Source organism: Mesoplodon bidens, assembly GCF_964165515.1.
Source record: "Mesoplodon bidens genome assembly, contig: HAP1_SCAFFOLD_157, whole genome shotgun sequence".
Classification (NCBI taxonomy): Eukaryota; Metazoa; Chordata; class Mammalia; order Artiodactyla; family Ziphiidae; genus Mesoplodon; species Mesoplodon bidens.
The window spans coordinates 32,051-55,909 of record NW_027671774.1 but is presented as its reverse complement, the minus strand read 5'-3'; the positions used below and the strand labels follow the sequence as shown (position 1 = coordinate 55,909).

The following is a 23,859-nucleotide window of genomic DNA, read 5'->3' as shown; positions in this document are numbered from 1 at the left end:
CAGTTGCTTCATTTGCAAATATTTTCTCCCATTCTGAGGGTTGTCTTTTGGTCTTGTTTATGGTTTCCTTTGCTGTGCAAAAGCTTTTAAGTTTCATTAGGTCCCTTTTGTTTATCTTTGTTTTTATTTCCATTTCTCTAGGAGGTGGGTCCAAAAGGATCTTGCTGTGATTTATGTCATAGAGTGTTCTGCCTATGTTTTCCTCTAAGAGTTTGATAGTTTCTGGCCTTATATTTAGGTCTTTAATCCATTTTGAGCTTATTTTTGTGTATGGTGTTAGGGAATGATCTAATCTCATACTTCTACATGTCCCTGTCCAGTTTTCCCAGCACCACTTATTGAAGAGGCTTTCCTTTCTCCACTGTACATTCCTGCCTCCTTTATCAAAGATAAGTTGAGCATATGTGCGTGGGTTTACCTCTGGGCTTTCTATCCTGTTCCATTGATCTATCTTTCTGTTTTTGTGCCAGTACCACACTGTCTTGATTACTGTAGCTTTGTAGTATAGTCTGAAGAGGGAGCATTTTTAAAAAACTAAAATTATTTTTGTAGGCTTGGGGATCTGAACAATATTCAGTAAAGTCAAGTTTTAAAAATTAATACATTTGTATTTTTAGAATTTCTCCTGGCTTCAAGGTGAAAAAGAAAAAGACACAAGAGCAGCTTTGCAAATTCACTGGGGGTCTTGCCTTTCCAGTGCTTTTCATCTTTACGCCCTGTGATTTTTGGGAAAGCAGGAGCCTTTTACTGTCGCTTCTGGGTTACCCAACTGGGTAAGAGGTAGTCTAGATAATGCAGATTTAGAGTTCAATATCAAATCATTTCCATTTAGCTTTGGAGTCATCTGAAAATTTGGATTTAAAGGTTGAGTGGGTCTTATGTTCTTGGAATTGTCATTAGAAACCAGATACAGGAGTTACTGGTTGAGATCATACATGGTTATGTCCAGGTTATTGGACTTAACCATGCTGGTCACTGACCAGCTTTATCCCCCTTTGAAAACGAGTAGACTGGCATTCTGGATTATATGTCAGTCTCTTACGAGCTTGGTTGGCATTACTGAAAAAATAAAAGTTGTGGATCCGCAAACCCATAGACTCTATAGGCTATGTTCCGCTGCAGAATTCTAACTACATGGCCACCTTATCTTCCTAACATCAAGTGGGAGCAGTCTGGCCGGTCCATCTCGTTCTCTTGATCTTGAGTCCTCTGCAAAAGACATCCCCCTTTTCTGTGCCAGCACATACGTCACAGCCCTGAAGAAAGTGTAGACATCTGAGGTACGTTAACAGTGGGGGAGGGCTGATATCCCGTGAACAGACACATAGATGCCTGTTAGACCTGGAAATTGAAAACCAGAGAGGCGGGGCCACACTGGTTTTGGCCCAGGCCACCAGCCACTGGTGTTCCCAGCAAAATGTTCCCAATGTGGGAGTTTGAGGAAGCAGGGAAAGGCAGGTGGTGTGAGTTTATTAGGACTTGAGGCCCTCAGCCTCGCACTGAGGCCAGCTGAACCCCCAGAGCGTGCTTCCTGCCCTCCTATGGGCTGCTACTCCTAAAGGTACTTGGTTTCAACAGTTATTTGTGCATCAGGTTAAAGACTGAAGGGAGAGGGAACTGCAAGCCTAAATTCTTCATATCATACGCCACCTCCCTTTCTCTTCTTATTATATAAGCAATTCATGTGAAAAACAAATAAGGCAAACAAAACAAAACAAAATTACCTGAAGTCTTGCTATCCAAAAGTTACCATGAGTATTTTGGTGTATACTTGTTCCAGATTTTTCTTTATTTTCAACCCTTCATTAAGGCCATTGTTGTCCTGACAGATGATGCTGCCACAAGCACTTGAGATGAGGCTCCTCTTTTTAAAATACTGTATTTGCATTTGGCTTAATTTGTCTCAGGCCTTGCCTTGCCTGGTCCCCAGCGTGGTGTCTTCTGCTGCAGTCTCTGTAAATTGGAGTTGGGGTGATGGGGCGGTCAGGCAGGGCTGTGTGTATCTGTGTCTGTACGAGGGAGGGCGGGCACACTTTCCAGTGTTTCTGGGCAACAAGCAGGCACTCACTGCAGTTTCCTATCCCTCAGGCCTGGGCTGTGGAGACAGGGGAAGTACCAGGAAGGGGTGGACGACCCCGACCCAGCTAAATGGAAGGCCCAGCTCCGCTGTGCGCTCAACAAGAGCAGGGAATTCAACCTGATGTACGACGGCACCAAGGAGGTGCCCATGAACCCAGTGAAGATATATCAAGTGTGTGACATCCCCCAGCCCCAGGGCTCTATCATTAACCCAGGTGAGGCCCCAGCTGCTGGGGAGAAGGTGGACAGTGTGCCAGGTTCCGGGCTGGACCCTTAAAGCAATAGTCGACTTGAAAGTCGCCTCGCTTACAAAGTTGAAGACTGGTAAATAAAGCAAGAAATGCTGTCCCTAGAAAGAACCCAGAGAACAAAAGATATAAACTCAGCACAGTCTTCCTGCCCACCCAGTGGAACAGTAAAGCATTAGAAAGAAGAGGGGGTATTGAGTTCTATAAAAAATAACTTCTCTTGGGACTCAACACTGAGAAGAGAGGCCAGGTAGTTTAGAAGAAGGAGGGCTTAAAACTTAGAAGGTCTGAGTTATAAACCTCGGTCTTTCCATTTCACTACTTGTGGGACATTGAATCAAGTCATTCAACGTTTTGAGCGTCAGCTTCTTCCACTATAAAATCTGGGTTCTCATCTTTCCTGCGTATTTCAAAGGCTGTTCTAAGAATCAATTGCCATGACATTATGAAGGCTATTAAGTTCTCTTTATAAATGATGGGTAAGTGATCATTTAATTTGTATGGTATTTTTCCTAGGAGAATACCACCTGATCCCTATATTTACTCAATGTTGAGCCAGTTCCGACTAAGAGCCAGATAATTTAGACTTGACCTCCAGTGAATCTAGTGAGGCTCTGCCATGAGGGAAGGGTCTGTCTTCACAGTAAGCTTATAAAGGAGAGAAGCTGTGCTCCTTGGGTCCTTAGAAGGGATGCGAATGTGTAGAAAGGGGTTTAGAGTAGGAATTAAAAGGTTTCTAGGAGAGGGGAGTAGGGTCTGCAGCTCCTGGATAGGGGAGGGGATGAGAGCTTGCACTGGGGCTCCGTAGGAGGAGCTGGGAGTGGGGTGAACACCCTTGGTTCCCACTCTTTGGCATTGAGGGTGCACACTGAACCCAAGGAACCTCTGTGCTGGCAGTGCCTAGCTTGAACAGTGGGTCAGCTGCAGGGATGACAGTGCAACGTGAGCGCCTCACTTTTGACCTTTGTGTGTGTGTGTGTGTGTTTCTCGGGTAGGATCCACTGGATCTGCTCCTTGGGATGAGAAAGATAATGATGTGGATGAAGAAGATGAGGAAGGTGAGCTGGACCAGTCACAGCACCACGTTCCCATCCAGGACACCTTCCCCTTCCTGAATATCAATGGTGAGTGGGGTGGGGGGTGGGACAGAGGCATGGAGAGGATGTAAGGGGCTTTGATTTTGCAACCGTTGACACCATATCCACCATTGCACTGGGAGCAGCGACCAGGCCCTGGGGCCAGGCTGCCAGTCTGTTAGCAAGTAGGAGTTATAGGCAAAGAAACTCTGTAGGCATAGTTATCCCAGTGGGGTGGCTTCTAGGCAGAGAGAGCATCTTCTGAATCTTATGTGATAATTCAGAGAAATTAAAAAATGAAATTCATTCTCAATCCCGCATACAAATACACAAGCTGTTACAAATTTTGCTGATTTCCTTCAGGCCAAGTGCAGGGATCCTTTTCGTGAATTGTAGGCAAACTCTTCTGCTATTTCCCTCGGTACAAATTTTCTGTCACTGCCTTAACAGCCTCTGCTAAGGCTGTATCGTGGGAAACTTGTGGCTCTACAGCTCTTAATACTAGGCTCTGATAAAATTTCTCTACTAGAGACATTTATCTTTTTAAAATTTATTTATTTATTAATTTATTTTTTGTGGTACGCGGGCCTCTCACTGTTGTGGCCTCTCCCATTGCGGAGCACAGGCTCCGGACGCGCAGGCTCGGCGGCCGTGGCTCACGGGCCCAGCCGCTCCGCGACATGTGGGATCTTCCCGGACCGGGGCACGAACCCGTGTCCCCTGCATCAGCAGGCGGACTCTCAACCACTGCGCCACCAGGGAAGCCCTCTCTTTTTTTTAAATTGACTCTTTGAATTCAGCTTCCCAGGAAAGATGCGTTTAGAGGTTGGAGGGTCCCTGTGAGACAGAGCAGGTACTGCACCTCCCATTGCACGTTCTGAGGACGCTCAACCACAAGGTGAACTGCTCTTCCACAGCATCTTCACGTGAACTTTTCACTGACATGCTCCTAGTCATATGACTTGCAGTCAGTTGAGTAGCTTTTCACTACTTTTCTAAGTTCCATCTGGCTGCTAGGGTCAAATGAGATACTTTTGCCACCTAGAAAATTTAGTATATGAAGAGGATTCCTGTAGGATTTTGGAGTCCCCTTCCCTAGGTGATGCCCCTTCTTTTGAGAATCAGGAAATGACTCTTATCTGTCTACTTGCCCTCCTTCACTTACCCTGTCATTTAGAACCTTGCAACCAAGTGATGAGTAAAGACAACGATCATAGAGCTCTCTCAGGTTAATACTGCCACAGCTACATTCCCACTTGGTGCAATTTTAAGATTTGGACATTTGGAAATGTGAGATCCTTTCCCAAATCTTTGGCTCACTCATTCTGTTATTCTCACCCCTTAAACGGATGCAACCCATTTCCAGGATCATGATTTCCCTTTTTTTTTTTTTTCATGTTTTTTTAAAGCTAATATTGTGTGTCCGTACGTTATGGGCCACCTTGGATCCTTTATGGAAACATGTGAACATATATTAAAAATAAAAAAGTAAAATGTGGCCCTACAGCCACACCGGGATTTCATTGCCCTGAGAGAGGAGTTGGGGCACATCAGTGACTTCCACGAAGCCTCTACTTTCAAACAGGCTCCGGGCCAGCCAGTTTCCGGCTTCAGCAAGGAGAATGTTCCAGCGGTAACCAACAAGGAGAACCTGGCGACGCCGGTCTCGACTCCATTCCTGGAGCCGACCCTGGGGAGCGACGGCTCTGCGGTCACGTTCGGGAAAACCCAAGAGGATCCCAAACCATTTTGCGTGGGCAGTGCCCCACCGAGTGTGGACGTCACGCCCACCGACACCAAACACGGAGCTGACGAGGCAGGATCAACCGATGGCAAAGTTCTGAACCCGAAGCCATCTAAGCTGGCAAAGAGAATCGCAAACTCCGCTGGTTACGTGGGTGACCGGTTCAAGTGTGTCGCTACCGGACTGTACGCAGACTCTAGTCAGCCTGGCCGGGACCAGCGGGCATTGCAGGTGAGCCCCCCCCCCAATCCGAATTTCAGGAGCCTGACCAGTTGTCAGGTTTTTTTAATGTGTGAAGAGGAGGGGGCCGGGGGTATGATAGGGCAGGACACCGGGCTGATTTGGTTAATGAAGCTTAGGGTAATTGAAATGTTTGAAATGTGTCCAGTAAGGGGACGTAAGTGGATACTTGAAGTTATTCTGTAGATTTTAAGCGAACTCCACTCGAATGCTGATAACGGAAGTTTTAATTATTGCGAAGGATGTCTAAAAGACTGCATGACATTTACCTATCAATCGCTTTGATTTCTCTGCCGTTACTGTACGTTAACAAATATACCTAAAAGCGCTGCTTAGAATGCCTTACGTGATACTTGGTGGAGGTGTGTAGCGGCCGCATGTCTGTGAGATTCGTGCAATTTTTTTTTCCACCCAAAAAACAAACAAATAAACAAAACAAAAAAACAAACCTTGCTTAAAGGGATAGAGTATGTATTTAACTTGCTAGTGAATGATAGATGTTGTATAGGAATTTCCTTAAGATATTTTACTTTTAATTAAAAGACAAATAAAGCCAAATTGTTTTGCAATGTTAAGAAAAAAATTGGTTTATGCTTATAAAAATGGATGAAGTTATCTAAATGATGCATTGAGTGCCCATTTTAATTACATAGATGGAAGGATTACAAGAGGACAGTATTTTATGTCTACCCGCTGCTTACTGTGAGGTCAGTTCTTCAAATTTTTATTACTAGAATCTTCCATAAACCTTTTGAGTTAAATTTCATTTCCAAATATACAAAGGGAAGTTTGTGGGCCATGGTCGTCTTTATTCACTGTGCATTTGTTTTCTTTTCTGTTGTGTTTTTGTTTCGTTTTCTTTGCGTTGTGTTTTTGTTTTGTTTTATTTACCTTCGAAAGAGAATGTCTGTCTCTATGCCACAGTGTATGTATGGCTATACATACACACCACATATATCTCTACATACATATGGCTTTACAAAGAAAGAGTGTGTGACTAGTTACACATAGACACTCTTACGTTTTATCGTTCAATTTTAAAATATCTCAGTTGTATCATAAATTGTGGTTGGTTTTGGGCAAACTTTTCTTTGAAGATACTTTCCTTTAAGGTAAGGGCAGTGAAATAGCTTTGGTGGTAAGGTGTGTCTTTTTTCCATCTCCGTTCTCTTTGTAGCGTGCAGTGATGCGCTTCTCAGAGTTGGAGATGAAAGAGCGAGAAGGTGGCCACCCCACGACCAAAGACTCCGAGGTGCGCAAATTCAGCCCCGCTGACTGGGAAAGGCTGAAAGGAAGTCAGGACAAAAAGCCAAAGTCGGTCGCCCCGGAGGAGGCCATTGCCGACCAGAACGACAGTGAGAGATGTAAGTGAACCCAGGCGGCTCGCGTGTGGTACCACGTCGGTGGGAACGGGGCGCTTCCGCTCCCAGTGCCGAGGGAGGTGAGAGGAAACAGTACGCTTCCGACGGCCCAGCGTCTGGGTGCTGGCTGTTCGGAGAACGGGCTGCTCTGGGCACCCTTCCCAGCTGTGGATTGCAAGGCTGGTTGTCCTTTGGAGCGTTGCGGCATCCAGGAGTGAAGCACCTATGAAATGTTGTTCCCTGGCACGCGTCTCCTTTTTCCGGAGCAATGCTAGTCCTGTAGTTAGTCATAGTCTGATACAGTAGAGCAGAGGAATGGCAGTGCAGGACCTCCGGCGTAGCAGGTATGTGTTCTGTTTTGTAGCAGGTACGGACACGGGTTTTTGGTAGCAGTGGAATGGCACTTGCAGCCAGAGCCAGACCCTCCAGAGTGACAGTCTCCTGTGGGAGGGGGTGGACAGTACTCGGATTCTCCCTCCAGAGGCAGAGGTTTCGTTCAAGTGCGATGAGGGCTGATGAAGGCCCCAGAGAGATGAGCATCATTGTGTTCTGTGGAGGCTCGTTTGCAGCCATGAGGAGCTGACACCACGCTCCCAGGCCGTGGGACCAACGAGGCCGTTCTTCCCACCAGACGGGTGTGTTCTGTTCTGGAGGCCGAACTGGAGAGAAAGCTCGTGTTGGCCTCGAGTCACACTCTGCGGTCCCCTCAGCTGCTCCCCCACTGGGGTTGACTTCGGGCTTGGCCCTCGAGACTTCCTGGGCTAATGAGATGCGTTGGCAGCAAGTGGAGGTCTTTCTCCCGCTTTCTTCCGTGTGCGTGCTTGTGGCTGTGGCCTGCAGCCTGCTCCGGACCCCAGAAACCTCACCGGTGATGGTGAGTGAGGGCACCTCGGTGAACGTCGAGGACAGGGTGGGCGTGAAATCCTTCTGAGACGGGACAGTTGGGGGTGGTGGGCACGTTTGGGAGGCCCAGGCCCTTGGACCCGGTCGTAGGGTCGGCGTTCGCCCGCACGCTTAGGTCGTGGGTGCCTGATGCAGTTCGGGAAAATTGTGGTCAGCCACAGCGTGTGCTTCTCTCTGCTGCTTGGAGCACTGCCCTCCCCCAGCTCATCTTTGGGGTCAGACAAAGGCCTGTGGCCACGGTTCTGGGTAAGCCACACCGGGACCGGTGTGTCCTACGTGGCTCCCGTAGAAGGGGATTTCTGGGGCTAGTCAGTGGCGGCCTTACCCGAGGGATGGGGCTCTCGATGTGCCTGGAGTAGACGATTCCGAGCTCCTCCCCCTCGGGATTGGAATGAAAAACGGAGGGTCCAGGCCACCCTGAAGCAGCAAGAAGGCCTCCCTCCTTGCCTGTGCTCACAGCTGACACGCAGCCCTTACCCTCCCGAGTGGCCTCATAACTCAGCTCTTGGGGAAGTTTCTCAGAGAGATGTGGTAAAAGTGGGCAAGGCCAAGTTCACGGGGATGCACTTTTCTGAGGAGGGGATCTGCCTGTTGTGGGTGGACGGTGAGGGAGGCTGGAGGAAGGGAGCGGGCAGTTAACCTGCCTCGAGTCTTCTCGCCCTTTTCTCCAGCAACGTGGCCAAACCCAGGGTGGCCGCTGCCCTTCACGTCTCAGTGGCCTCACCTGCCCTTCTTCCCAGAGACGTTTGTGTGCGTCCTTCCCAGTCTTTCCTGCTGAGCGTGGAGACGAGAACTCGGTGTGGCTGATGGGGAGCAGGGTCTGAGCCCCAGATGATTCCGAAAGCCCCCTCCCCCCACCGCCTGCCTCCAATCTCAGACCGACCGACGGGTCTCTTCCTGGAGCACCCGGGACATGGCCCAGTGAGCCATGAATGGCCACCATGGGAGGGCAGGAGAAGGGTTGGGGAAGGTGAGGGGCTCCGTTTGAAAGGTTGGGGCAACGGAGGTGGGTTCCCCACCCACCCTCTGTCTTGTAGAGACGTGGGGTTTGTGAATAGCTGGTCAGGAAAGGTCACCTGAAGGGGCCACTGTTCTTACTGCGGCCTCCACGTCCAAGGCCCAGCAGGTGTTCATTCCATTCAGCTGGATATGAATGGGCCTTCTTGTTCTTGGGCCATCACGTCTTGAGCTGATATGGGCTCAGGTCCTTCTCATGGGTGTCGGTGTGGCCGAGAGCCGAGCTGTGAGCACATGGGAGCTGGGGCGAGGATTTGGGTCGGCCAGGGGTCTCAGAGAGGGTCCAGGACACCTTCAAGATGCCTTCCCCCTTCTGAGGCAGCCCCTACCCATGGAGGGCCCAGGAGCTTCTAAGGTGATGGGTGCTGTTTGCGCAGCCCTGGTTGTCCTGGTGCGGGTGCATCTTGTTGCTAGGGGCTTGTTTAAAAAAGAAATTAACTTGAATACACAGTGGCTGAGATACTCATTTATTCTTTATGATCACATGGGTGGCTGAGTGAAATTTTATTTTGGAAGTTCACCAAATGAGTTTGGAGGTTCCTCAGACTTGGAAGTTCATCACTAGGAACCCTCAGTGGCATTTGAAGATGGGGCGGGGCAAGGAGGCATTGGTCCCTTCCTTCTCAAACTTGGAGTAACCATCTCCCTTGCGAACCACTTGGCTGGGACAGGCCTAGGTCCTGCTCAGTGGCAGTGCCTGGCCAGGAGCTGGAGGAAGGCTCAGTCAAGGGGCTTCATGAAACTTCTTTGCTCAGGGAACTTCTCTTCCAGCTGAGCACCTGCACGTTTGTAAACTACTTTGGAACAGAGATCCCCTGCACTCCTTGTGTAGCGGGTGTAACTTTGAACAAGGTTAGCCCTGACTGGAGGTGCTATTACAGTTAAGCTACAGAGAAGGGGATTTTAATCCTGGGGAGCCTTGCAGCGACTCAGAACCCTCTCACCTTGTTTAGGCCTCACTGGGCATGGCTCAGCAGTGGTGAGGGTGCTTTGTTGCCACAGTGACTTGTAAATGTTGCTGTGGTGATGCTTCTGTGAGGTGATGCTATGGTACAACCATAATGAATTTGGGATATATGTGCTGTGAGTCATAGGCCCATGCTGCAGGGACCACGTTCACATCTTGCTTAGACTGGGTGACCAAGGGCACATGGCTTCCCACTTTTAGAAGGGCCAAAAGTAGCAATGATGGCAAAGCCTGATGGTTAGGATCCCCGTGCATCTATTTATCTCCCCATCTCTTTTGCCCTCAAGGGTCATCCTCGTGTGGGTCGTGGTTAGAACAGTCTTTGAGAAGCTCCAAGTGACACGGAGCCTCTACCCCATAGCTGGTGGCCATGGGCATCTTGGGCAGTCGGGGTGGGTGTCCTTCAGGGTTATTACTGGCCTGGGTAAGGTCACACTAGCGTAAGGTCTTGGTGGGCCTTAGCTGAGGGGAATTGAGATCTTTGCCCTAAAAGGCTCTGGGGTTGGGGGAAGGGTGGATGGACCTAGTTTGGAAAAAGAAACTTTCAACTTGGACATGGGGGTTCTTAAGGTAGCCCTTCCATCCCTCCATGGATCCCCTCCCACGGAGCTTTTAGGGAAGGCTGATTGGACCAGAGAAGTCCAATGGTGTAACCAGCAGGGCTCACCTCTTAAAATTTCCTACATTTCAGGCCTGAGATTCAGGCTGGTCTGAAAGTCTTGGCATCTTTTGGTTAAAGGGATTTTTCCAGCCTTTCTCTGTGCTGAGCCCGGCCCGTGATTATGAAGCCCACCCTGGAGGGAGGCTAGCAGTAACATTCCCACTTTTTTTTTTTTTTGCGGTATGCCGGCCTCTCACTGTTGTGGCCTCTCCCGTTGCGGAGCACAGGCTCCGGACGCGCAGGCCCAGCGGCCATGGCTCACGGGCCCAGCCGCTCCGCGGCATGTGGGATCTTCCCAGACCGGGGCACGAACCCGTGTCCCCTGCATCGGCAGGCGGACTCTCAACCACTGCGCCACCAAGGAAACCCAACATTCCCACTTTACAAGTGAAGGGGGCCGAGTTGTAAAGCGGCGCCATTCCTGCCCGAGTGTTTAAGAGGGTCACAGAGCAGCCCGAGTGAGAGTTGCAGCACGCCGTCTTCACCGGGCCTGCGGTAGCCTGTGCTGCATCACCCGTAAGCACAGGCCAGGAGTTTGGGGTTTCTCCTGCTGCCATGGCAGGAGACCCTCGCGGTTGGGGTGATTCCACCATTCCGGCAAGACTAGATGGGGATCTCTCCCACCTTGGGATACCCTTGGAGAAAAGCTAAGTGTGTTCCACCCTTGAGAACACAGGTCAGGCTAGCCCAGGCCAGGGTGAGGTTCATCCCCACAACTGGCTGCCATTAAATGCTGGGAATGCTCCCAAGAGAGGCTGATCAGGGGACCAGCCTGCTGAGCAGAAGTGGGAGTGATACTTGAAGTGGTCTAGGGAGAGGAGGAGGAATGCGAGCAGCATGTGAGGGGTGTGTCCATGATTTCATCTAGAAAAACGGGCTGTGGGAGCTTAGCTCAGGTGTTAACGAAATACCAAACTCATACACCCACCCCCACCCCCGGCCGGTGATGGACACAGGGTCATCTTCGGGGAACTCTTTAACAGCACAGTGATCATTATGGAATTATTTGTGTGTTAGAAACAATGTGACTAGCAAAGCAGTTGAACTGTTTCTTTGGCTAGAGCAAAAGTGAGGAGTGATGTTAGGCTGGGGTGATTGGAGGAAAAGCCCTAAGTGGATGCTAGATTGAGCAGAGGGGCAGGAGCAACACAGGCGGAGCTGAGGTGTGAGTACTTCAGCCCTGCCCGCCGCACCCCCCCACCCCACCCCCACGAAGGGGGTTGGAGTCTTGTCTTTGAAATGTCCTTAGATGCTTGTTGCCTGGGAAGGAAGGCGTGGAGACGTGCCAGGTGGGTGACTGGTGTCACTGTGGGCCTTCTTCCTAGACAGGAAATAGGAGCAGCCCCTCGATGGCAGTGAAATGCTTTCCCCCCACGGGTGTGGAAAGAGGACAGACGGACTTGTAGCAATCTGGTTGAGTTCTTTGAAATTGCCCTTGACCCTTGTGTGTGCACCAGGAAGCCTTTCCTTTCCCTTTGCCAGGCTCCTCTTGCCTTGGTCTCCCCAGCTTCCCAGCCTCCCACCATTCTTTCCCTAACCTTTTTCTTCACCCTCGCCCCTGCTGACCCAAGTGAACATTGGTGCTATGTCTGTGTAGATGGCAGTTGGGGGCTATTTGGTCTCTTGATGACATCAGCCTTTTTTGTTGACTAGCAGCTGTTTCCATAGTCATTTGTAGCTCTGCCCTGATTGGTTGGATCTTACTGTGAGGTCACTCACCCCCCGTTGTAGCTCTGCCCTGATTGGTTGGATCTTACTGTGAGGTCACTCACCCCCCCTTTAAAAGTAAGCCACCTTGGAGAGTTAAGCAGTTAGGGAGTGATCTCACATGCCTATAGACGGATGGTGTAGATGCCTCACCTTGACCCTTGAAGGATGGATTGTGAGTGGGCTACGCGCCTCATTTTCTGCTTTCTTTGCTGGTTGTGTTCAGCTGTCCTTCCTTTGGGACGTCTTTCTGAGGGTTTTGTGCTTCTGGCGTGTGAGGCCCCTGGTCTCCAAAGGGGGGTGGTCTGTTGGTAGCAGATTGCCTTGGGCGTGGGGGTCCTGCCTGCTCCTGGTGACCTTTGTTCCCTCCTTTCCGGGTTGTCTCCCCTCCCCTAGGGGAGTGTTATGATGGAAGCAAACCTGACCGCTTTGAAGCCCCAGAAGACAGTGATCTTCCTGAGGATATGGACACGGAGCCCCCCAGAGAGTCCCCCGCCGACCAGGCGGCCCCGGACGCGTCACGCAGCCCCACCCTCCGGCTGAACAGAAAGCGCAAGGTGTCTGGCAATAGGAACCACACTGAGACCACTGTGCTCCCGGAGGACTCTCTGCTGAAAGCCAAGCGGAGACGGGTCTCCAAAGGTGAGCTCGGTTTGGCTTCGGGCCCGCAGGGCACCCTACGGAAGTCCTGGAGCGGAGCAGTGAAAAGTTCCAGTCCCACCCTGGATCCCTGGGGGGAGCCACTCACACCTCCCCACACCCCACCCCCATCCCACCCCCCCCCAAAGCCAGGTGGCGGGGCTGGAGCCCAAAGGTGGCCAAAGGCAAATAGACCCCCTCCCGAGACTTGGTGACAAGTTCCAGCCAACACAGTGACCACACCCCTCCCCTCCCCCACCCCTGTTAGTGATGTGTAAGACAGTTTGTTCCCCGCACCACCACCCCCGCCCCGGGGGGCTTCTTCATTAATTTGTAGTTATTTCTCCATTAGCTGACTGGCCTGAGAGGGAAATGACAAACAGTTCCTCTAACCACTTAGAAGAGCCACATTATAGTGAGCTGACCAACCTGAGGTGTGCATTGAATTAACAGGGCTCCATCCCAGAAAGCAGCGCCGCTTGCTGCACCTTAGAGAACGGCGGGAGCAGAGAGCAAACCTGGCCGGCAGGGCAGGAAGGAAGTGATCCAGGCGGTTCAGCCTGCGGTCACCCCCCAGGGCAATAGCATCTCCGAAGAGAAACCTGGCAGGAAAAGGGCAGAGGCCAAAAGCAACAGCAGCTGGTTGGAGGAGTCCCTTAAATGCAGTGACAATGAACAAGGATACGCACGGGGCGGGGGGCGCTCCTGGAGGGTGGATCACCCGCCCTCTGTGGGAAACGGCCCTGGAGGGGACCTGAGCGCCATCCAAGTTGACAAGAGTAGCGTGTGGCGAGCGGGGAGTTTTCTTCCTGAGGTCCTTTCAGCCTGCACACTTCCTTATGGAATGGACAGTGAGGCGGGAGCCCGACTTCCTGGGCTGCTCCTCATCACCCAGCCCACGGCTGGGCAGGAAGGGAAGTCTTGGGTGACCCCGGGCGCTTGTCAGTGCCCTCATTCCAGCCTCAGGCTGTCCCCAGTCGCCCTGTCCCGAGCACCCAGGCCCCCCACGGGTGGGGACGGGAGCGCACGAAGGGCTGGCTTCTGCCCTCTCTTGCGGCCCTTTGAAGCGACTTGCCATTTGGCGTTTTGTGGGTTAGCCTATTTGCCGGTTGAATGTGGGATGATTAACATATTAGCGCTTTGAAAACATAATTGGTATATCTTTAAAAACTGAAGCTGCTCCAACGATCAGTGCTAACAATGGGCTTTTCTTTCCTCACCGGCTACAACTGTGTAACGCCCGCTGCTTCTCCCCCTGACAGATGTGCTGTGCATGGACGAAGAAATGGATTGGCAGCCTTCGCCCCTGCCGCAGAAATACACCGACAACAGCGATAAACCATCCGGGAAGCGACCGTGCAAAACCAAGCATTTGATCCCTCAGGAGCCCAGGCGGGGCTTGCCGCTGCCAGGGGACTCCTAGGTGGACAATGCGGATGGCAAGGTACCTCTTGCCCCTGGCTCTCCCCCGCCCCCCGGGCCCGTGCAGGCACATCCCGCCTGCCTGCTTCTCTGCTTCTGGGGACAAAGCTTTCCTTTTCCTGAACCCCTCCCCCCAAAACGTCCCTGCCCCTTCCTAGGGGACGTGTCTCCTGGGTGGTGGTGAAGTTTCCAGCTAGTAAAAATGCAACCCCTTCCTCGCGCCCCGTCTCCCCCAGACTGAGAGGAGGAAAAGTGCTTTCCTCCACTCAGGTTTGTAACTCAGGGAGGAGGCGAACCAGGCGGGTGGAGGAAGGACAGCCTGAAATGTGTGCGCTGCCTGGTTTCGTGATAGGTGACCGTCCGGAGATTTTGAAAGCGGCCTGAGCCCAGTTCCGGCTATGATCTTTCGCCGGCCAAGCAGGACCAGAAGCCCTTGGACCGTTTGCAGCAATTGTTACCAGCTTCCCAGGCCTCGCAGCTGACATGGTCAAGCTCCCCTCCAGAGACCACCCAGTCCCGCCCGATGCCACCGGAAGCGCGGAGACTTATTGTCAATAAGAACGCGGGCGAGACCCTCCTACAGCAGGCCTCCCGGCTTGGCTACGAGGTGAGCATCCTTGTGGGTGCCCTGGATCAGGATCCGCTGGCTTCTGCTCCTTGGGTGGGGGACACACTGGCTGTGGATGGGGGGCGTGTCTCAGAGCCCAGCCCCCTCCACGTGGCGGGCTGGGCTGGGTGTTCCAGCAGGGTGTTTGCGTTGGCTCCCGCTCACACTGCGGGCTCTTTGGTGGCTTGTTCAGTCGTGGTGTGAAAAGAAAGGCAGGCCTCTCTGATGTTCCGTTCCCGTTCAGGCAGGCAGGCTGCTTCGGCCAGTCTGGCTCACTTATCTCTGATATAAAATCTGACCTAACCCAGGGCTTGGCGACCAGGGGAATTTTAATGAGCCCTTTTGGATTCTGAATAGCAAGAAGGAGAGTAGGAGAGTAGTTATTAGCTCTACTAACTTGTGCTGTTTGGGGCAGAGTGATGCCCCTGTGGGGTAGCGGGTGGGAAGTGTCTGTGCAGAGTAGGGGTGGGAGTGGGGCAGACCTGAGCAGTCTCTTTCTGAGAGGGCACGGGAGCCGAGGGCTGATGGGCGGGGAGCAGGGGTTGAGCCTTGCACAAAACTCCCTGTCCACACTGCTGTATCCCAACCCAGCACGGCTGATGACAGTGATGGCCTCTATTGCTAGAGCAACATAGAAAGATAGCTGATATCTGCCTAAGCCCGTGTGATCTGTAGTAACTCCTTTCACCCTGTTAACATCTTCACTTGGGAGTAACGCGTACTAGCCCACTCTCGGATGAGGAAACTGAGCCTCAGAGGGGTTAGCTGATACCCGTACAGGTAGCAATCCAGCAGTGCTCCACAGCCCACCACGCTCCTCAGCAAGACTGGCTCACACTGGAATTGCCCTTTTGACAGTTCAAAACCTCTGTGAGACAGATGACTCTCCATGCCGGGTGCAGTTCCCCCACCATACTTGTCAGTAGCAATTGTGATGTAATAGCCCACAGGGCAAAGGCATTTTTCTGTGCTGGCATCAGCCCTCTGGGAGTTGAATGGTGACAGTAAAACGCGGTTCAGCAGGCTGAGCGTGGAGGTGTGGATGAGCACTGGGGTGGCAGGACCCAGGCTGGCCCGGAGCCCTGGCGCCCACACCCTCAGCCAGCTCTGTGCCCCTGTCCCCCGTCTCCCGTCGTGTCCCCCCACCCCGGTCCATAGTGCCGTGAGCCCTTGGAAGTGTGCCTGCCTTGGCCTTAAGGCATGACTGTGGGTGGGAAGTTGGAAGCACTAGGGCTATGCTTAGTTTGGGGTGTTTTGTTGTTGTTGTTGTGGGTTGAATGTGCTGTTGTTTATATCTACACGTCTCTTGGAGACCTCTCCATTAGCTAGAGAGCACTTTGTGGTAGTTAGCGCAGTTACTTGCAGGTGAAGTCCAAGGAGCACCCAGTTGGTTTCCCAAGAGCTGAGAGCGGGCGCCTAGGAGGACAGAGCAGATGTTGCACATAGTGTTGAGCTAGACCCCCCCGTGGTTGAGAAGATAGTCTCCTTGCTTCCAGCAAACGCTGGAGGTGGGGGGGAGACCCCTAACCCCAACTTTTGGGTTAGGGTTGAGAAAGTAGACTCCCGCTTCCAGCAAATGCTGGAGATGGGGGGGCGGGGTGCTGCTGCACCCGCCGTGGAGGGCGGGGCTCCGAGCCCCACCTGTGAACTTGGCATCATTTCCAGCAGCCTCCCTTTGGGACCAGAGAGGTCAAAAGACCCTCGTTGGTCCTCTAAGACAGTTTCCATTTTGGTTTGGTGGCTCTGAGGCCTGGACCAAGGGGCACTTGATCCATCCTTTTTTAGGCTACCTGGCCTTTGATTGCACAGGAAGCCTCGGGAATGTTTACGGTCGGATTTGTTTTTTTCTTCAAATGTAAATTTCAATATGTAGATTCCACACATCACCAGTGTTGATGCTGAACATTGTGACAAGTAGATGAACGCTTTCAACTTTGAATCCAACTTTCTGGGATTTCTCTGGGCAGAATTTTAAATGTTGGGATGATGGCCCAGTTGGGAGATGTGGCAGCTTCAACCTTTTCAAATTGAAGGACAGTTTGCTTAAGCAGATAAGGGTGTGGTTTGGGAGGGTTTTCCTGAAGTTTTGTCTTCAGCATTCTTGGTTATTTTCTTCTGCTTAGCCAAAGATACCATGTGCAGTATAAAGGCTGTCTGAGCTTTATGTCATGATAATGTGGTTCTGGAAGTTTAGAAACACACTCTGGCTTCAGATCCGTGTTAAATAGATCACTTGCGTGGCCAAAGACCTCAAACCTTTCCCTCCTGGGAAAAAGGCTTCTATTTCTTAGGCTAAAACGCTAGTGTGCAACCACATGCTTGTGCCTTTAGCGGTGATGGTTAAATTTTCTATGAATTGAATAAGTCATGTTTTTAAAAAAGTTAATGAGGCATTTAATTAACTAACAACGTCGGGCTTATGGCCTTTATGGTTACATTTTGCGGGTAGTGGCATTCGGCTTATAGCCGCTGAACAGAGAGCTGTCCGACAAAAGCAGTTTGACTTTGCTCTGGAATGGCTGGGCTGCCCTTTAGACACTCCCGTTTATTTCTAGCGGAGAAAATAAACCAAGGAATGTGTTGCGTCGACAGACTCGCCCCGCCTCTTCACCTTTCAGTTAGAGAAAGTGCTGGTGGCGACGGTTGCCATCCATTTAGAGGCCATCACCCTCTTAGCTAGGAGAGTGTAGTTAGCCCACTTGACCCCCAACAGAGAAGGCCTGTGGGGTGCTCGTCACAGCTGGATTGCATCCCTCTAACTGGGGCCCTCTTGGGCCTTTTGAATCTTCCCAGCTGACCAGGTACCAAAGACCTGAGTTTTAGGTCTAGTACTTCATGTTAATTGAACTTGGGGTTTAATATCTCTGGGCCTCAGTTTCCAAGTGTTGAATGAGGATAGTACTACCTTCCTTTCCTGGTAGCTCCTGGGTTCCTGTGGGTGACAGAAGACGTCCTCATCTGGGTAATGAGAAGCACTGTGTAAACAGTGGGATCAACGTGGTTGAGTTAGGACAGCCCGTGGCAAAAAGTCTGACCTGGCCGTGGGGCTACTGCTGCCTTTGCTGCCATCTTCCAGGAGAAGAGAGTTGACTTACCCACCAGCTTGGACGGCCTTTCATTTCTAGGTACCCTTGAATCTGCCCTAGTAGTGATGAAGGTTTCCAGGTGAAGGCCATGATTGTCACAGCAAATAAACCCTGGGTTGAGTAAATTGATGTGTGCACAGCAGTTGGTGGCGTTCAGACCTGATCCCAGAGCCACGTGACAGGGCCTCTCCGTGGCTGGCGCACACAACTCATTAGCTTGCAGCCGTCCACTCAAGTCTGGCTAGTGAGGGCCTGCTAAAAGAGCAGCAGCTTCATGCGGTATCCTGGATACCAGGGCTCGGGGCAGGTGGCCTGGGAGCCCAGAGGATTGTGGGCTTTCTGGCAGGTTGGGATGTAAACGGAGAAATGCATTCGTGGGCGTGCCTTTTCTCTTCCTCCTCTTGTTTTGGAAGGGAGCTGCTGCAGTGACCTGAAGTAACAGGGCACCAATGGCCAGGTTTACCAGCATGCCCCATTAGGTTCACGTGGTAAGCAAATGGAACATTCTAGTTCGCTCCCAAGTGAGTGGTCACCTTTGATTGGCGTGTCCTCCAAAGGGCATAAAAGGTTTTACAGAACCCATCTCGCACTTATGGGCGGCTAGAATGACCCCCGTTTTAGGTTTAACAGATGAGTTACCTGAGAGATGTCACAAGGAGGCCTGTTCTGACCCCATCCCATCCCCCCTTACCCAGCAGACCATGTGTTGGGCCACATGCACGTTCTGCCTACTCCCAGCTCTCAGAACCTGACGGCTCTCTGCTGGGCACGACTTACCCAGTATAAACAGTATAATGTGTTTTCTGGTGGCAAATGCTTTCGATGTGTCTGAAAACTTTCTTAAGGTAATAAAACATTGAATAAGTTCCTGCTCTGCTTACTGGGAGTGGTTCATATTAATATTTTAACAAGCCAAAGAAATAAGGTTAATAACAGTGATTCTAATGCACAGTGTTGACACAGAACATCTCCGGGGGCGGGGGTGAATGTTTTATTTGATTCTTGAAATGTGGAGGTTGCAGCCTGTGGTGTATCAGGTTCCTGTCATTAACTTGAGTAAATATGAGAATATTAGACTGATTCTGCCCCGAGAGGGTGGAGTGAGGCAAAATAGAGGGTGGGGTTATTGGAGGCATTTTGTGTCATTCCTCGAGGATGGAGGGAGAGAGCTTCTCTTTAACTCTACTTAACGTACAGACAAGAGCATCTGAGGCCCAGGTTCTGATTTGGGGTCTTAACAGGGGGCGCGAGGATGTAGCTGACCTGTGTGTCCCTGCTTCTCTAAGCTGGGGAATGTTCTCTGGCTGATTTAAGCTCTCTTTAAGTGTTGGTCATCCATACTTTTATCTAAACTTGTGTTATCGTCCACTGCCACTGACTGAACAGACCCATCAAGTGAGAATGGTCTGTGCTTGGCAATGTGTCATCTAAGATGTTAGCAGCTGTGACACTTCTGTACTGGTCACGTCGGCCCCTGGGCTGAGGGCTTTCATCGCTATCCGAATGCGTCCTCTCAGCAGCCCTGTGGAAGCTTGGAGAAGTTCAAGGGTAACTTGCCCATGGCCAGGCCACTGGTGCAGCAGAGCCTTAGACAACACTGTCTGCATCTCCAAGCCCTTCTCACACACTCTCACCCCCGACCAGGATGCCTGCCGCCTGCCCGCGCCATGGTGGGCTTTTGGCCCCAAGGATGTATGCCTTTGAAAGTGGGCACCGCCAAGCTATGGGGAGGTCACCCTTACAAGGTTCACTGTATGGTGGTCTGATGGTATCTCCTCTCCTCTCCTCTCCTCTCCCCGTAGGAAGCGGTCTTGTACTGCCTGGAGAACAAGATTTGTGATGTGAACCACCGCGACAACGCCGGATACTGTGCCCTGCACGAGGCTTGTGCAAGAGGTTGGCTCAACATCGTACGACACCTCCTTGAATATGGCGCCGATGTCAACTGCAGTGCCCAGGATGGAACCGGGTCAGTGGCGGTCTTGCTCTTGGCCTGGCCCTGCTGGGGCATAGGCAGTGGTTCTCAGGGTGTGCGGGGAACCCCAGAAGGAAAGATGGAGAGTGAGTGCCATGTAAGCACACTGGTGGTGGAGTCCTCTAGAATGGAATCGGACAGATCTTTCTGGCAAATTTACATAGAACTTTAAAACTCTGTGACACTCTTATGGACAGAGGTCCCTGAAAATGTTGAGCCTGCATGAATAATCAGGGGTGTTCTCTTTTAAGACCCTGGACTCTTCACCAGCGTCTGTTGAATCTCACTCTTGAACATATATGTGAGTTGAAAGTTGCAGGAGTACAGACAGGTCCAGTGGCAACTGGCTTGATAGGACCTGCCGTGTCCACCCACATCCCCGGGCCTGGCCCCCACTCTGTCCTTGACCTCGGTTTATTGGCCAGAGGCCCAGGTCTGAGTCAGCCCAAGCATCTTCCTGGTTGTACCTGGGATGCCACCACGAGGCAGGGCACTGGGGCTTTCCTGACGGTCATAACATTAGCAAAACTGTAAGGTATTTGGTGGTTCGTGGTTTCCAAATCGCATCCTTTCTGGATGGGACTGCGGACAGTGTTCCTGACCCCAGCGGACACGGGCAGGAGGACTCTGTATCCTCCTGAGAACTCGCCCTGCCTGTCGACTGCTTCTGGGCGAGAGGGTTGATCACTCATCTCCAAGTTGGTTTCAGGAGAGGTTCCACTTTGCCCCCAGTTTCTTTGACAAACTGCACTTTTTGGGTTTTGTTTGTAATGGTATAACAATGGCTTGTCGTATCTGCTTCCGTGATGCTGGGATTCTTCCCCCCACCCCTCCGTACGTTACCTTCTTACAGTCTGTCACTATTTAAGTTCATTGGAAACGTTTTCATCTAGGCCTGAGTTCCTCCTTGGGCCATGCATTAAGAGAGATTTGCATTGAAGAATTAGGCCTGAGATGGTCCCTTCACCTGTCCCGTAAAGGGTTATGTGTTGAAATAACAGAGTAATTTGTCGCAGCGACCGTACACTCACCTCCTCGGTGAAATAGCGCGCCTACGAGGCTTGGCCGCACACGCTCGATTTTGCCCCGTGTCCTTAGAAGCAAGCGTCGCGTGCACGGGTGTAATCCCCCGCACCTCTCCTAGGCCTCTCCACGATGCTGTCAAGAATGATCATCTCGAAATTGTCCGCTTGCTCCTCTCCTACGGTGCTGTTCCTACCCTGGCTACATACTCAGGTAGAACCATCAAGAAAGTGAACCACAGCGAACTTCTGGAGAAGTTCTTAACAGGTACGGCAGAGGTCAAGACACGGTCTTGTTCAAGCATCTAGACGGTGACTTCACAGCCTTTCACCTGGGTTCCCCCTACCCCCACCCCCCCGTTTACTCTAAGTGACCCTTTACTGGGAAAAGCGGCCCAACGTTAGTCTGTCAAAGAAGAGATACATACTTTGAGTTTTGCGAGGTGGGGGGCTGGAAAACTCTTAGCTAGCCAGGCTAGCTTTTGTTTGGCAGGCTGGGGCGGTGAGGCGGGCAGTCCCTCAGGAAGGCGGGTGGACGCGTGGGGAGGTTTCAGTCAGATACCTGGAGGCGTGTGCAGTGGGACTTGTCAGGAGGTGACACCAGCCCCAGCGTGAGATGTTCCCGAACTCCAGCAGCATTTGCCTCTTACCAGCAGGCGTTATCTTGTTTCTCTCTCTCTCTCTCTCTCTCCCCCTCTCTCTCCACACTGTTGAAATAACCTGCAGGCTCCTGACGACGGTAACCCCGGTTGCTCTTCGGAGTTCTCTGGCAGCTGTGTGTGTGGTGAGCAGCCTTGTTCGTTTCAGTTGGGCTTGTGGGGGTGGGGGTGGGGGTGGGGGTGGTGCTGTGAGCAGGGCTTGCTTGGGAAAGAATTTTTCCAGGGTCCTTTTTGGAGAACAGCTGGAATCTTGCTCCAGCTTACTGACCTCTCTCTTGTTTGCCCCCCCGGTTAGAACCAGATGATGAAAGTGGTTACGATGTTTTAGCAAATCCCCCAGGACCGGAGGACCAGGATGACAGCAACGAGGCCTATGGTGACCTATTGGAATCTGAATTTTCCGAAGACCCCGTTTTGCCGTGTTATAACGTCCAGGTGTCCGTCGCTCAGGGGTGAGCGTGGCCAGCGTGTGGTCGAGAGCCAGCCCAGCTGCTCTGTGGGGTGGCAGGAGTTAGAAATCCCCTTCAGCAGATGAGGGTGGATGGGTTGGGGGGTGAGTGAATTCCTCACCAAGTGTCCACCGACCTCACATAATGCAGTGGAACTTTTCCAGAAAAGTTTGGGGGATGGGAGGCCTCCCCAGCCAACTGCCCTCATTGGAACACACCCCTAGAGCCCAAAGGACACGGGAGTCAGCGACTGCAATTGCACAGTTTCAGTCACTAAACTCTTGGGGAAGGGATCCTCCCCAAACGGCTACCATAGGGGCCTTCCAAGGCGTGTGAGGTCCACGGGACAATACTGATGTGTACCCTCTTCTCGTATAAGATTAGAGAAAGCCGTATGTGGCACCTGGGATCTTATGTGTCTTCAGATTTGCTTAGATCGAGTCTTGTCCCCACAGTCGGGCCACTGTGCCCCATGACCAACCCTTCGGAGTGAACACATCAGGAAACCTTGCTCTGCTGTGTGTTGACCCCGGTGCTTAAGGAGTAGCATCCTCCTTGGACTCTGAGGCTGGGACCGTGTCTGCCTTTGTGGTGACATTGTATTCGGGATAGAGATGATAAAGCGTGGCAGGGTATCAGGAAGGATTGTACCACCTCCCTTCTCGAAAAAGCCTCACTCCCGGCAGCATTGAGGGGCGGGTTGGAGGTGTGGGAAAGGCAAGGAAAGCCAGGTGACCTCGAGTGTTTCTCATGCTCTCTCCGTGAGGGCCGGAGGAGAGGAGAGGTCAAAGAGGTGTTTGCCATCTCCCTTGGGTTGGCATACAGACTGGTTTTCCCCAGTGACTAGAACGGGGTGCACTTACTTGGAGAGGGGTGACCTGAGTTGTGGCCAGAGCCAAGGCAGCACTGGGGTGGCCTGCAACGAGGCTGGTTCAGGGGCGCTGCTCCTGCTTTTGTCTAAGTTGGCTGATCTGCCCTAGGTGGTCTCTTAACACATGCACATGAGTCCAGAGTTCCCCCGCTAGAAGTAGATCTTCCGGGCTTCCCTGGTGGCACAGTGGTTAAGAATCCGCCTGCCATTTCAGGGGACACAGGTTCGAGCCCTGGTCCGGGAAGATCCCACATGCCACGGAGCAACTAAGCCCGTGCGCCACAGCTAATGAGCCTGCACTCTAGAGCCCGCGAGCCACAACTAGAGAAAGCCCGTGCACAGCAACAGGCCCAATGCAGCCAAAAATAAATAAATAAATTAAATTAAAAAAAAAAAAAAGTAGTAGATCTTCTAAGGACAGTGAGAAGTGGGGTGGGGGTGGGGTAATCAAAGTGGAAGTAGCAGGCCCTTTCACCGCCAGGAGACGGGTAGTTTATAGTTGGGAGCGCCTCTAATTTTGCCGGAAACTCAAACCACTGTCCTTTCTCTGGTGTAGGCCTCGTAACTGGCTGTTGCTCTCAGACCTGCTCAAGAAACTGCAAATGTCCTCCTGCATATTCCGCTGCAATTTTCCAAATGTGGAAATTGTCACCATCGCGGAGGCCGAGTTCTACCGGCAAGTGTCAGCAAGTCTCTTATTCTCTTGCCCCAAAGACCTGGAGTCCTTTAATCCGGAAAGTAAGGAGCTCTTAGATGTGGTGGAGTTCACGAACGAGCTTCAGACTCTGCTGGGCTCATCCGTGGAGTGGATCCTCCCCAGAGACCTGGACTCAGACGACGCCTGGTGAGCTCGCCGGGGCCCGCCGTGTACAGTGTGTCATGGTGTTAATCCTTGTGCATATGTGTCCTAATACGACTATTTCTGTAAAGAAAGGACACGATGAGACACGACTCCAGTCGGAAGGACTTTGAAACATGTTTCTTTCTTTTTAAAATTTTAAGTCAGTTTTTATGAAGTTGTTAATAAAGTTTCTTTACTTTTCAATGTACACATGCTTCGGAATATGTTTGTTTTTACTCGGAACAATTGTTTCTTTTCTTTTTTAAGGAGAAAAAAAAAAAGGCA

At 51.5% G+C, this 23,859-nt stretch overlaps 1 protein-coding gene and 1 pseudogene across 3 annotated transcripts in view; both read left to right on the top strand.

Moving 5' to 3' along the window:
* The window catches only part of LOC308611089 (centrosomal protein of 78 kDa-like), a 727,725-nt pseudogene that overhangs the window by 672,016 nt on the left and 31,850 nt on the right, over positions 1-23,859 (top strand). The window lies entirely within an intron of this gene.
* LOC308611072 (BCL-6 corepressor-like) lies at positions 1,632-21,886 on the top strand. Of its 2 annotated transcripts, XM_081260002.1 has the most exons (8): positions 1,632-2,294; positions 3,323-3,451; positions 4,989-5,378; positions 6,041-6,094; positions 6,565-6,751; positions 12,400-12,645; positions 13,905-14,086; positions 21,709-21,886. In XM_081260002.1, exons 2-7 carry the CDS (start codon positions 3,449-3,451, stop codon positions 14,063-14,065), a joined length of 1,041 nt encoding a protein of 346 aa, XP_081116128.1. In that variant the 5' UTR covers positions 1,632-2,294; positions 3,323-3,448; the 3' UTR covers positions 14,066-14,086; positions 21,709-21,886. The 2 variants fall into 2 exon arrangements, with proteins under 2 accessions (XP_081116128.1, XP_081116129.1); XM_081260003.1 differs by lacking the exons at positions 13,905-14,086; positions 21,709-21,886 and adding an exon at positions 13,096-13,413.

Excerpts from the sequence above, each read along its gene's own strand:
- LOC308611072 (XM_081260002.1), top strand. Across the intron at positions 6,095-6,564 it reads TACCCGCTGCTTACTGTGAG|CGTGCAGTGATGCGCTTCTC; the intron begins GTCAGTTCTTCA and ends TTCTCTTTGTAG. Across the intron at positions 6,752-12,399 it reads CCAGAACGACAGTGAGAGAT|GGGAGTGTTATGATGGAAGC; the intron begins GTAAGTGAACCC and ends CCCCTCCCCTAG.